We start from the raw sequence: 13,951 nt of genomic DNA on the forward strand, positions 1-13,951 counted from the left end.
CGTCCGTGAAGTCTTGATATGGAGGAGGTGGAACATCAGATGACCTGGGGAAGGAAGAACAAACAGGAAGAACTTTGGCTAAACAAGTCTCAGCACAGGAGGAACCCCATGCCAGTATTTGCGTAGTCGTCCAGTCAATCGATGGGTTGTGGAGACGGAGCCATGGAAGGCCTAAAACCACTGGATGTGTGGCTCTTGGAATCACTAGAAAAGAAATATGCTCAGAATGAAGAACTCCCACTTTCAGACGAACTGGAAGAGTCCTTAAGGAAATGACTGCGTCAAAAATCTTGCTGCCATCCACGGCAGTCAAAGAGATGGACGAGGACAGTCTCTCGGTGGGTAGGGACCACCGTTTAACATAAGCTTCAGTTATGAAATTCCCAGCTGCTCCGGAATCAAGGAGGGCAATGACGTTCCTGTAACGTTGAACAATTTGGAGCGACACTGGGAGGTTACAATCATGAGGAGATGGAGAGGAGATCATTACTCCTAGCCGGCCCTCTCCTTGGCGAGCTAGGATCTGGAGTCCCGAACGTTTGGGACAGGCGTTGATAGTGTGCGACGGAGCTGCACAGTAGAGACATAGAGACTCGGAGAGGCGTCTTCGGCGCTCAGCGGGAGATAGACGGGAACGACCAATTTGCATAGGCTCATCCTTGGATGGAGATGGTTGACGAGGAGGAGGAGCAGAAGATTTAGGAACGGATGATCTTCCTCGTTCGGTTGCTCTCTCTCTGAACCGTAGATCAACCTTCGTGCATAGTGAAATTAGCTCATCCAACTTAGAAGGCAAGTCTCTGGTAGCTAACTCATCTTTAATGCGTTCTGACAAGCCATGCCAGAATGCAGCATACAGGGCCTCGTCGTTCCAGGCCAGTTCAGATGCCAGGATTTTGAACTGTATAAGATACTGTCCCACAGTACGTGTTCCCTGGCGTAGACGGAGAATCTCAGATGAAGCAGAGGAAACCCGGCCCGGCTTGTCGAAGATGCGCCTGAATGATGCTACAAAGTCAGTATAGGAGGACAGCAGGGGATCAGACTTCTCCCATAACGGTGATGCCCAATCAAGGGCTGAGCCACTGAGGAGAGAAATAATGTAAGCAACTTTGGTACGGTCACTGGGGAAGTTGCCAGATTGAAGCTCAAAATGGATTTCGCATTGGTTGAGAAATCCCCTGCAGAACCTTGGAGATCCGTCAAATTTTGCTGGCGTTGGAAGATGAAGACGTGGTATGGAAATGGGCAAGGTGGGTGGGGTTACAGCTGGAGTCACTGTGGTGGACGCACCAGACGTGCCAGGTCCACGGAGGGTCGTCTGAATCCCATCCAGCCGAGTAGAGAGATCCTGGAGACAGCGGATGATGTGACCTTGTGCAGCCTCCTGATGTTCGAGTCGGGCTGCCAGTTCTTGCATAGGTCTAGCCGCTTGATCCTGGTCTCCGGCTGGATTCATATGGTCAGTGCTTACTGTCACAACTGAGGGTTTAGGCTGACGAGAGGAAGCCTCAGTTGTAGGGGCTGAGATGAAATTAAACCTGGGAGGTTTAATCAGACCCCTGGACATGTAAGTGCAGAATGATTACCCGAAGGTGTGACCATGACAACCAGTTTAAAATTCAAAATAAAAGTTTATTAACAGACTCCGTGTGATAACAAGCAGTATTCAAGTTTAGCAAAGACAGTGGCAAATAACACAGTTCCTGGAATACATAACCATAGAAGGTTTCTCAGAGCACTGGTAGGTTTAGAACAGATGTAAAAGTCCTTTGATGGAATCACCTTACCAGGCCTGGTTGTAGTTGTAGAAATAGCCGAGGAACATGCCAGTAGTTGTAGCAGGTGAATCTGTAACTTGAGTATGCTGCTGTATCAGCTGGATGGAACCAGCCAGGTGGTAAGACACGGAGTGGATGCTGAGTGGAATCAGCCAGGTGATGAAATGCAGAGTGGATGCTGAATGGAATCAGCCAGGTACTAAAGTCACGGAGTGGATGCTGGATGGAACCAGCCAGGTGATAAAACACAGAGTGGATGATGTGAGATGCTAGGGAGCGTAGAAACAGAATAGCTGAAAGATGATTACCGGTGGTAGTGGATACTGCTGGTAAGATAGGATCCGCTGGATCAGTACCGGTGTTTGGTAGAAGCTGGAATCAGTTGAAAGCTGGCTGCTTGGAAGCAGATAGTAGATAGCTGGAAACTGGACAGCCACGGAAGGCTGTAGAGTCAGGCTGCACTGCAAGATGGAAAGCAGGTGCGGGTCTCTTTGTGGATGCTGGAGACAGGAACTGGAACCTGGAAAAACAAGCCACAGGAGAGAGAGACTGGAACAAGGTATGACATTCAAAGCACTGACATCTATCTGGCCCAGACACAGGATACTTATACCTGCTGCTATGCAGGCATTGGCTGGGCAATTATGCAGATTCCAGCGACGGTGGATTGGAGGAATTGGAGCATGTGATCAAATCCAACATGGCCGCGCCCATGCTGGAACCTGGAGGGAAAACTGGTTTGAAATGAAATGTGCAAACATAATGATAATGGCGGCGCCGGCCGCGGAAGACAGGAGACGCCAGATGACTGTTATATGCTGAGACACTTGGAGGGCAGCAGAGGCCGCGGCAGGCATGATACATGATTCTGAGAACCTGCAGCAATAACACAGTAACGGCGGCGGAGGACGGGAGACGCCATGTTGGATTCAAACATGGCGCCGCTGTGGTAGTGTCTCAGAATGACAGGAGGGATGTGCAGAGTGTTGACACAGATGAGATCCGGATTTGGAACGCTGGGCCAGTCTCAGAAGACACCTAAACGGCAGGTAATGGCGTCCAGATACCCGGATCGTGACAATCTAACTCAAAACTAGAAGCCTTTGGGTGAATTCGGTAGGTAAAATAAATAAAATATCAGTTACCTGTTTCACTGTGATTTCTCTGTCTGAGAATGAGAGTCCCCTCTGCTGCTCATGTAATTACCTCCAAGACCCAGGTATATTAACGAGCGATGGTTATGACCTCAAAATTTAAAGCAACACCTAACATAAAGCAAAGCCTCAAATGTGAAATTAATTTCCAAGATTGCTTGCTATTGTTGTGATTTGAAATTGTGTTTTGATGATGTGTGTTGTTTAATTTTTCCTTTAAAAAAAAATAAAAAAAAAATGATGAGAAGTGTGGGGTGGTTTAAATTCTCAAATTTGGGGGTCTATGGACCCTATTCAGTAAGGATTGGAAATTCTGCTTTTTACAGAGTTTGCAATATTTTGCCTCGCATACTAACCGCCGCTCCGCCATCTGCATCCCGCAGTAATTGCGATTGCACCAAAATTAGTGCGCGGTCGCAGAAATTAGGGAAGCCGGCAGGAGGCCTGCCGCCATCTTTTGGATCGGAGCCCCTGTGACGTAACGCAGCCGCCCCAATAACGCCACCACCACGCCCCTGTGGGGTGCCTGCAGTAAATGTGGGCGCATGCATAGGACAGGCCCTGCGCATGCGTCCGCATTGTCATTGTAATTATTGCGGTTGGATCGCGATTTGCAATCCAACCTGAATGAGGTCCTATGTACTAAGCCTTGGAGAGAAATTAAGTGGACGGAGATGAATTACCTTCCAACTACGTCCTAACTGCCATATTGCAGACTGTGGCCCACGTTTATCAAACCTTGGAGAGTAATAAATTGCAGGTGATAAATACCAGCCAATCAGCTCCTAACTGTTATATTACAGGCTGTGTTTCAAAAATGACAGGAGCTTTTTTGTTGGTAGCCTTAGTACATAGGGGTCACAGTGACAAAGGGGCTAATACTAAGTCGCACACAATGTGGCAGTTGTGGGCAGGGTCGGACTGGCCCACAGGGGTATGGGGGAAACCCCCCCTGTGGGCCCCACTGCTGTGGGCCCACCTTCTTATCTTGGGATCAAGTTTTAGAATATGCACTTGAGTTATACATATGTCTATCATGCATGCACTATCAGTATTTACTATACATATTCATCAAGGGGCCCGTGCACTCTCTAATGGATAGCCAAAATCTCTGGAGTGGCTGACCACACCCCTAAACATGGGCCCCTACTACTACATTTCCCGGGTGGGCCCTTCATGCCCCGGTCCGACACTGGTTGTGGGCAGCCATGGAAGACACATTGTCTACCTTATGGTAATGCGAAATCCCACAGGTCTAATGCAGGGGGTTGCGCATATGCATTTTCAAACCTGTGCTACCCATTGTTTTTATGCCAGCCATAGAAACATTCATCATTAGTATGGGGTCCGTGCTACGTGGAAAAGATCCCTGAAACAGGCTTGCCTTCCCCATACACACAAATCCCAGAGAGCTTTTGATACACATCTAAGACACTCCCACAAAACAATTCCATGCACATGCATTGTTGTAGCTCAGTTGTGCCCACTACCCAGGAAACATCGGGCTGAGTTAAGTAAAACTCTGAGTAGGACAAACGTATGCAATAATTTGTTTTGAACAATCTCTTCTGCATGTGCGCTGTATGTATAAACTCACAGTTTGCAACTGTACAGAGATCCATCCGGATCCAAAGTGGGAAATAGCAAGTGATATTCACTTATATTTTGGAAATGTTTGAATGTAAGTTTTTGTTATTTTTTGTTATTTTTTTTTATTTGTGATATTCTGCCAATGCACAATGGGGGTAATTCCAAGTTTATCGCAACAGGATTTTTGATAGCAATTGGGCAAAACCATGTGCACTGCAGGGGAGGCAGATATAACATGTGAAGAGAGAGTAAGATTTGGGTGGGTTATTTTGTTTCTGTGCAGGGTAAATACTGGCTGCTTTATTTTTACACTGCAAATTATATTGCAGATTGAACACACCCCACCCAAATCTAACTCTCTCTGCACATGTTATATCTGCCTCCCCTGCAGTGCACATGGTTTTGCCCAATTGCTAACAAAAATCCTGCTGCGATCAACTTGGAATTACCCCCAATATCCACAAGTGTTAATTTTGGTGAGTTTTGGCTGTATAAAAGCTGACCCCTAAGCATGTTTTTGTGCTGATGACTGGCTATTCCCCCCTCTAGTGGTTTAAATTGATAATGCAATATGCTCATGATTCTGATTTTACTTGAACTGTACAGAAACTATTTAAAACTTCATTGCTATGTCATAAGCAAGAAATCACTGTTCGTTCAGAGTAATACAAAAATCAGCCCTGTAATGCTGTACATTTAAAAATAAAATAAAATCACATGTAATCTGAATACTCTGGTATGTAAGTCTTGTTATTACTAGCTGGACGTTTACACGAGAGGAATGTTTACTTCACTAAAATAGGCTGATTGATGCATGGAATAGCCTACAAGATTATGTGGGAATACCTAACACACTTAAGGGAATTGAATTTAGACAAAGCTATTAGAAAGACATGCTATATTTTGAAGCCTGATCCTTCTTCCATTTAGGCTCCTTCTTCTTAAAATGAGTAGAATAGTGTGCCATCTAGATCCAAAATAATCCCAGTTTAGCGAGTAATCTTTTGTTCCTCTAGGTAGTCAGATTAATGGATGCAGTGATGTTCTGCAACCAGTAGGGAGCAGTTTGCAGCTGAGAAATAAAATAGATTGCCTAAACCAGTTTAGCTGCATATTTGTAATAATTGGATTTTCCTGTGCAGAACTGACTGATCAAAATATCAAAAGCAGTCAGGGTTTAAACTGTGTGAACTGTATGTTGCATGCCCCGTAATCTGAACTTCTGCAACCCAACCAGTGTGTGCAGACCTATCCTGTTTATGCATTGTTTTTCAAATTGCCCATCATGGGTCCTGTTATTAACGTTTTTTTAATTGCGCTGTTAATAGTAAATCATAGCATGCACATTCACGTAATTTATAATGTAAGTTAAATAAATGAAGTATCTTTATTTGTCCAAATATGCACTGTATGCCATTCACTTTTACTTTAGGATAAGCAGTCCTATTTATGTTGTGCAGTTACAGAGTTGTGGTCGTCCCACTATGGTATGGGACAATTTATGCATCATTTAGGCCTCATTGATAACCTCGGCATCAAATCATAGTCCATAATGTCTAACCTAAGTGCCTCCTCCATAAGGCTAAGACACTTAGGAATATTCCAATAAAAAAATGAAGCTCAAATAGAGCCAAAACGAAAATTTGGCCAAACAATTTGCAGCGTAAACAAATAGGCAACAAAAATAAGGAAAAAGGAAAAAGAGGAAAGTGATGCACAAAAGCTTTGTGTTCTTGTGTTTCGCTTTCAGAATCCTAGATAGAAAAATTAATCTGTCTACAAACTTATGCATTTAAATGACCAGTGAGGTCACAGCAAGTTTGGATGGTAATAGGTAATTTTATGCTTTTAACATTTGAGATTTTTGATAATTTTATGCTTTTATTATTTGAGATTTTTTTGTTGTATAACAGCAGCTTTTTGCTAATTGCTGTTGTGTCCATTTCTTTTTGTGATGGAATGAAAACTAGTTTTTATTGCACTTCATGAATCTTTCTCTTTTCTAGTTTATTTTGCTTGGAAGTGAATGTGAAAGGATTATATTTATTCTTTTTATTTATATTTTGGTTCTTTTGGAAGGTTTTAAGCCTTGTACACATGGTGCCGCACCGTGCGATGGCCGATACTGACTATTGAAGCCGAAGGCATGGACCTCTGATATAGTCCATATCGGCCCTGCCTGCACCCACTATATTTATTTGCGATGACGATCCCGCGGGACCATGCATCGGCATTGCAAGGTGTTAGAAATATTGCACCTTGTGTGGGTTCCCTTAGAGTTTTTTTTTCCAGTGGAATCTTGACCAATAAATAAATAAATGCTGCTGTATTTAAAAAAAAATGAAATAGAGAATTTTTTTATAGAGTGTTTTTGGTACTCCTTATAGTAAGACACCAGCCTACATTAAAACAAATGAGTAATTTAAACCAATGTTTAATTTCAGGCACAACGCTGGAGCTTTAAATGTTTCCGACATCCTGACAAGTTTTGACAATACAGGAAATGTGTGTAAGTGCTATATGTTTAAACCCTGCGCATTGTTTTCATGTGATGCAGATTTACATGACAAAAGTGTAAAATTTGTTGTTATATTTTTCCAATTGTTTTCCAATGCTGCAGTTACTGCAGGCTTGTATAATCCACACTGTTTTACTGAGGAATTATGAATGATCTGCATACGTTTTGACAGGTTTTGTAACTGTGAATGTAAGGCAGCTGGTACATTCAAATAGATTAGGCCCTAGAAAGCCTTATGGAATGAGAAGCCAAAGCCTGCTAACTGAATACACTCAAACAATTTGTACGCCTGGGGCAAAAGCTTTATGAATGGCATATTTTATCTCTGAGGTCAAATAAGAGGCAGATGTTCTAAGCTTTGCATAAATAGGTTTGCATTATAACCGTGTTTCTCCAACTCGCTGGGAGAAGAGGAGGTGATAAGGACTCAAGGAAACTCTGTAAGGGCGATGTGGCAAATAAAGGGGTCAATTCAATTAGGAGCCAGTTTGAGAAAGCGAGTTTGTTTCCTTAAACTTACATACAGTACATGACGTGAAAGAACAAACCTGAGAAATGCAAGATTCAATTAGAAATGTTGATTTGCAGGACTCGCAGCGAGGGTGTGAGACTTTTCTACAAAAAGCGACCTGTGAAAAGTGCATGAGAAAGTTGGGAAACCTTATACCCAAAAAAAGGGGCAACTGTGCTTGCAGGACCATATAGAAGTCTGTTAGTGGACATAAAGAAAGTACTGGAGGTTCTTAAATGGTGTCAAATGGCTGATTTCTGCACATTTTATTAATGGTGGAAAAATTATAGAAAGCAAGTAATATTCATCAAATTCAATTCTTTCCGGTATTTTGTAGTGCAGAAAAATGTATGTACAGTAGTTTTTATGTGTTTTTGTACAAATTTTCAAAAAGTTTGAATAAATGCTTTTTATCTACAATCTGCAAGTCCAAAAAACCCTCTTCCATCAATACAACACCTACATATTTAGATTTTGCAAAAGCCTTCGATACAGTGCCTCATAAGAGACTGATCAACAAATTAAGGGAACTTGGCCTAGGATATACTATTTGTACATGGATAAGTAGTTGGCTGGATAACAGAGTACAATGAGTAGTGGTCAATGGGATGTTCTCCAGCTGGGCACCAGTAGTCAGCGGAATACCACAAGGGTCCGTTCTTGGCCCACTGCTGTTCACTATATTTATCAATGATCTGGGAATAGGCCTGGAAAGCACGGTGTCAATCTTTGCAGATGATACTAAACTGTGTAAGGTAATAAATTCAGAAGGCGATGTGGAGTCTCTACAGAATGATTTAGTTAAATTGTAAACCTGGGCATCTAAATGGAAAATGAGGTTCAATATAGAAAAAGGCAAAGTTATGCATTTTAGGACAAAAAACACACTTGCATCCTACACTCTAGATGGGGAAAATATAGGGGTAACTATGTTGGAAAAAGATTTGGGGGTGCTCATAGGTAATAGGCTTAATGACAGTACACAATGTCAAATTGCAGCAAAGAAGGCAAGTAAAGTGCTTGCGTGCATTAAACGAGGCATTGATACAAGGGACGAGGATGCAATCCTGCCGCTATACAAATCATTGGTACGTCTGCAACTGGAATATTGTGTTCAGTTCTGGGCACCGTAGTATAAAAAATATATCAGGGAACTAGAAAGAGTTCAAAGGTGAGCTACGAAATTGATTAAAGGGTTAGAGTCGCTGGGGTGCGAGGAAAGGCTTACTAGGTTAAATATGTATACACTAGAAAAGAGGCAACTAAGAGGAGACATTATTAATATCTTCAAATATGTAAAGGGTCATTACAAGGAGTTTGCAGCGGATTTGTTTATTAAAAGAACTCTATATAGGACGCGTGGGCACTCGCTGAGGCTAGAGGAGAGAAAATTCCGTATACAACGTAGGAAAGGGTTCTTCACGGTAAGGGCAATAAAGATTTGGAACTCCCTGCCGGAGAAGGTAATAATGGCAGTCTCTGTAAATGCATTTAAGAACGGATTGGACAAATTTCGAACTGGAAAATGTATCCAGGGTTATAGCATTTAACATGTTGACATTACATTATCTGGGAGTGGTAAGAATCATAGCTGTCAGTTGGTACTAAACCATTACTTCAACAGGTGCATTATAATATGAACAGATTAACGCACAATACAGGTTGAAACCGATGGGCATTTTGCCTCTTTTCAACCTCACTGACTATGTAACTATGTATTGTCCGACATTATATAACCCATTATTGAGCTTTTCAGAGAAATTCATCTGAAAACTGACAAGTCATTATTGGCCAAATTATGTTATTTAAACCCCTCCAAGGGCATGCTTATTCATTTGGAGGGGTGTACCAGAGATCCTGCAATGTGTCCTGACATTATGACCTAAAAATAAAGAGTTTCTGTACCTTTTCACCTGTTTAGGGGGGTGCGCACAAAAAGCTAATTTCCTCAGAAAATTCAATGTGAGTTTGGAATTGAATTGTAAATACAATGCAGGACCCAACTCACACCTAATTGAATTAACACCCTAGAGTCCTGCACTAAAGGAAGTACACAAACGGGCCTGCATTTTAGGGTAGGGTTTATGTATGCACTACAGACAATCTGGGGCAAATGTAATAACCTGCAATTTGAAGGAACTGTTGAGATTCCAGCATGTCTGTCTGATATTTTAAAGTGTCAACCTTTAAAAGGTAAAACCCTTTTAAATGATTGCCGCTTTACAACATCAGGCAGACTGGCCCAGATCTTGCCAGTGCAAGTAGCAGGCTGTTACATTTCTTCCTCTGTCTTCCATCTGCTAAATCAAGAAAAAAAGTGATGTTTAGCCATTTGAGTGCTGCGTTGAATATCAGGATGTCGAGAGTGGCTCTGACTCCAGTTATCCATATGGTGGAAAGATAGTGAGATTAATCGGATTGTGGAGATTTAAAGGTTAAATCTGCTAATAGGGATGAAAAAAACATACCATGAGAAGTAAGAATTACACATTACACGATGTAGTAAAAATATAACAAAATAAAATGTAAAAGACATTTCTCTAACGTCCTAGTGGATGCTGGGGACTCCGTCAGGACCATGGGGAATAGCGGGCTCCGCAGGAGACAGGGCACATCTAAAAAGCTTTTTAGGTCACATGGTGTGTACTGGCTCCTCCCCCTATGACCCTCCTCCAAGCCTCAGTTAGGTTTTTGTGCCCGTCCGAGAAGGGTGCAAACTGGATGACTCTCTTAAGGAGCTGTTTAGTAAAGGTTTTTTTTTAGGTTTCTAATCAGTGATTCCTGCTGGCGACAGGATCACTGCAACGAGGGACTTAGGGGAGAGACTTGCAACTCACCTGCGTGCAGGAGGATTGAAGTTTTAGGCTACTGGACACTGAGCTCCAGAGGGAGTCGGAACACAGGTCAGCCTGGGGTTCGTCCCGGAGCCGCGCTGCCGATCCCCCTTACAGACGCTGAAGAAAGACGGCGGAACGGAGGTCCGGAAACAGGCGGCAGAAGACTTCACAGTCTTCAGAGAGGTAGCGCACAGCACTGCAGCTGTGCGCCATTGTTGCTACACGGCTCACTGACACGGTCACGGAGGGTGCAGGGCGCTGCTGGGGGCGCCCTGGGCAGCAATATAAATACCTATTTGGCAAATAAATACATCACATATAGCCATTAAGGCTATATGTATGTATTTAACCCAGGCCAGGTTTCCTAATAACCGGGAGAAAAGCCCGCCGTGAAAGGGGCGGAGCTTATTCTCCTCAGCACTCAGCGCCATTTTCCTGACCAGCTCCGCTGGTGAGGAAGGATCCCACTCTCCCCTGCACTACAGAAACAGGGTTAAAGAGAAGGGGGGCATAAATTGGCGATATAATTATATATTAAGAGCCCATATATAGAAACAACACCTTCTAGGGTTGTTATATACATTATGGCGCTTTTGGTGTGTGCTGGCAAACTCTCCCTCTGTCTCCCCAAAGGGCTAGTGGGTCCTGTCCTCTATCAGAGCATTCCCTGTATGTGTGTGCTGTAGGTCGGTACGTGTGTGTCGACATGTATGAGGAAAATGTTGGTGAGGAGACGGAGAAAATTGCCTGTAATGGTGATGTCACTCTCTAGGGAGTCGACACCAGAATGGATGGCTTACTTATGGAATTACGTGATAATGTCAACACGCTGCAAGCCGGTTGACGACATGAGACAGCCGGCGGACAAATTAGTATCGGTCCAGGCGTCTCAGACACCGTCAGGGGCTTGTAAAAACGCCCATTTACCTCAGTCGGTCGACAGACACTGACACGGACACTGACCCCAGTGTCGACGGTGAAGAAACAAACGTATTTTTCCTTTAGGGCCACAAGTTACATGTTAAGGGCAATGAAGGAGGTGTTACGTATTTCTGATACCACAAGTACCACAAATAAGGGTATTTTGTAGGGTGGGAATAAACTACTTGTAGTTTTGCCTGAATCAGATAAATTAAATGAAGTGTGTGATGATACGTGGGGTTCCTCCGACAGAAAGTTATGGGCGGTATACCCTTTTTCCCGCCAGTAGTAAGGGCGAGTTGGAAAACACACCTTAGGGTGGACAAGGCGCTCACACGCATATAAAAAACATGGCGTTACCGTTTCCAGATACGGCCGCCCTCAAGGAGCCAGCTGATAGGAAGCTGAAAAATATCATAACAGTATATACACACATACTGGTGTTATACTACGACCAGCAATCGCCTCAGCCTGGATGTGCAGCGCTGAGGGGGCTTGGTCGGATTTCCTGACTGAAAATTTTGATACCCTTGACAGGGACAGGATTTTATTGTCTATAGAGCATTTTAGGGATGCATTTCTATATATGTGTGATGCGCAGAGGCATATTTGCATTCTGGCATCAAAGAGTAAATGTGATGTACATATCTGCCAGACGAAGACACGACAGTGGTCAGGTGAGGCAGATTCCAGACGGCATATGGAAGTATTGCCGTATAAAGGGGCGGTCCATTGGACCTGGTGGCCATGGCAACAGCTGAAAAATCCACCTTTTGTTACCCCGAGTCACATATTGGCAGAAAAGGACACAGTCTTTTCAGTCTCAGTCCTTTCGTCCCCATACGGGCAGGCGGGCGAAGGCCAGTCATATCTGCCCAGGGGGAGAGGAAAGGGAAGAAGACTGCAGCAAGCAGCTCATTCCCAGGAACAGAAGCTCCTCACGGCTTCTGCCAAGTCCGCAGCATAACGCTGGGGCCGTACAAGCGGACTCAGGTGCGGTAGGGGGTCATCTCAAGAGTTTCAGCAACACTCGCAAGGGAACTCCGGGATCCTACATGTAATATCCCAGGTGTACATTGGAAATTCGAGACGTCTCCCCCTCACACAATTCACAGGCTGTATTCCCAGCAGGTGATAATCAAAGTACCCTTCTTACAACAAGGAAGGGGGTAGTATTCCACACTATATTGTGGTACTGAAGCCAACCGGCTCGGTGAGATCTGAAATATTTGAACACTTACATACAAGCGTTCAAATCAAGATGGAATCACTCGGAGCAGTGATAGCGAACCAGGAAGAAGGGGACGATATGATGTCACTGGATATCAGGGACGTTTACCTACAGGTCCAAATTTGCCCTTCTCACCAAGGGTACTTCAGGTTCCTGGTACAGAACTGTCACTATCGGTTCAGACGCTGCCGTTTGGATGGTCCACGGCGCCCCGGGTCTTTACCAAGGTAATGGCCGGAATGATGATTTTTCTTAAAAGAAACATGGACGCTTTCCTGATAAGGGCAAGGTCCAGAGAACAGTTGGAGGTCGGAGTAGCACTATCTTAAGTAGTTCTACGACAGCACGAGTGGATTCTAAATATTCCAAAATCGCAGCTTTTTCCGACGACACGTCTACTGTTCCTAGGGAAGATTCTGGACACAGTCCAGAAAAACGTGTTTCTCCCAGTGGAGAAAACCAGGGAGTTATCCGAGCTAATCGGGATCCTCCTAAAACCAGGAAAAGTGTCAGTGCATCATTGCACAAGAGTCCTGGTAAAAATGGTGGCTTATTACGAAGCAATTCCATTCGGCAGATTTCCCGCAAGAACTCTTCAGTGGGATCTGCTGGACAAATGGTCCGGATCGCATCCTCAGATGCATCAGCGGATAACCCTATATCCAAGGAAAAGGGTGTCTCTCCTGTGGTGATTACAGAGTGCTCATCTTCTAGAGGGCCGCAGATTCGGCATTCAGGATTGGATGCCGGTGACCACGGAGGCCAGCCTGAGAGGCTGGGGAACAGTCACACAGGGAAAAAATTTCCAGGGAAGTGTGATTAAGTCTGGAGAATTCTCTCCGCATAAATAAGCTTAGAGCAAATTTATAATGCTCTAAACTTAGCTAGACCTCTGCTTCAAGGTCAGCCGGTATTGATCCAGTGGGATAACATCACGGCAGTCGCCCACGTAAACAGAAGGGCGGCACAAGAAGCAGGAGGGCAGTGAAAACTGCAAGGATTTTTCGCTAGGCGGAAAATCATGTGATAGCACTGTCAGCAGTGTTCTTTCCGGGAGTGGACGACTGGGAAGCAGACTTCCTCAGCAGGCATGACCTCCACCCGGGAGAGTGGAAACTTCATAGGGAAGTTTTTCAACATGATTGTGGACCGTTGGCAAAGACCAAAGGTGGACATGATGGCGTCCCGCCCGAACAAAAAACGGGACAGGTATTCCGCCAGGTCATGAGACCTTCAGGCGATAGCTGTGGATGTTCTGGTAACACCGTGGGTGTACCAGTCTGTGTATGTGTTCCCTCCTCTGTTTCTCATAACCAGGGTATTGAGAATTATAAGACATAGAGGAGTATGAACTATACTAGTGGCTCCGGATTGGCCAAGAGGGACTTGGTACCCGGAACTTCAAGAA

At 44.2% G+C, this 13,951-nt stretch overlaps 1 protein-coding gene across 1 annotated transcript in view; it reads left to right on the top strand.

Annotated features, from left to right (window-relative positions):
• Positions 1 to 13,951, top strand: part of CAMKMT (calmodulin-lysine N-methyltransferase) — a 984,732-nt gene that overhangs the window by 137,488 nt on the left and 833,293 nt on the right. The window contains exon 3 of the mRNA XM_063918373.1: positions 6,970 to 7,034. Within this exon, the coding sequence (XP_063774443.1) occupies positions 6,970 to 7,034 (65 nt within the window). The remainder of the gene's footprint in view (positions 1 to 6,969; positions 7,035 to 13,951) is intronic.

Source organism: Pseudophryne corroboree, chromosome 4 (genome assembly GCF_028390025.1).
Source record: "Pseudophryne corroboree isolate aPseCor3 chromosome 4, aPseCor3.hap2, whole genome shotgun sequence".
NCBI lineage: Eukaryota > Metazoa > Chordata > Amphibia > Anura > Myobatrachidae > Pseudophryne > Pseudophryne corroboree.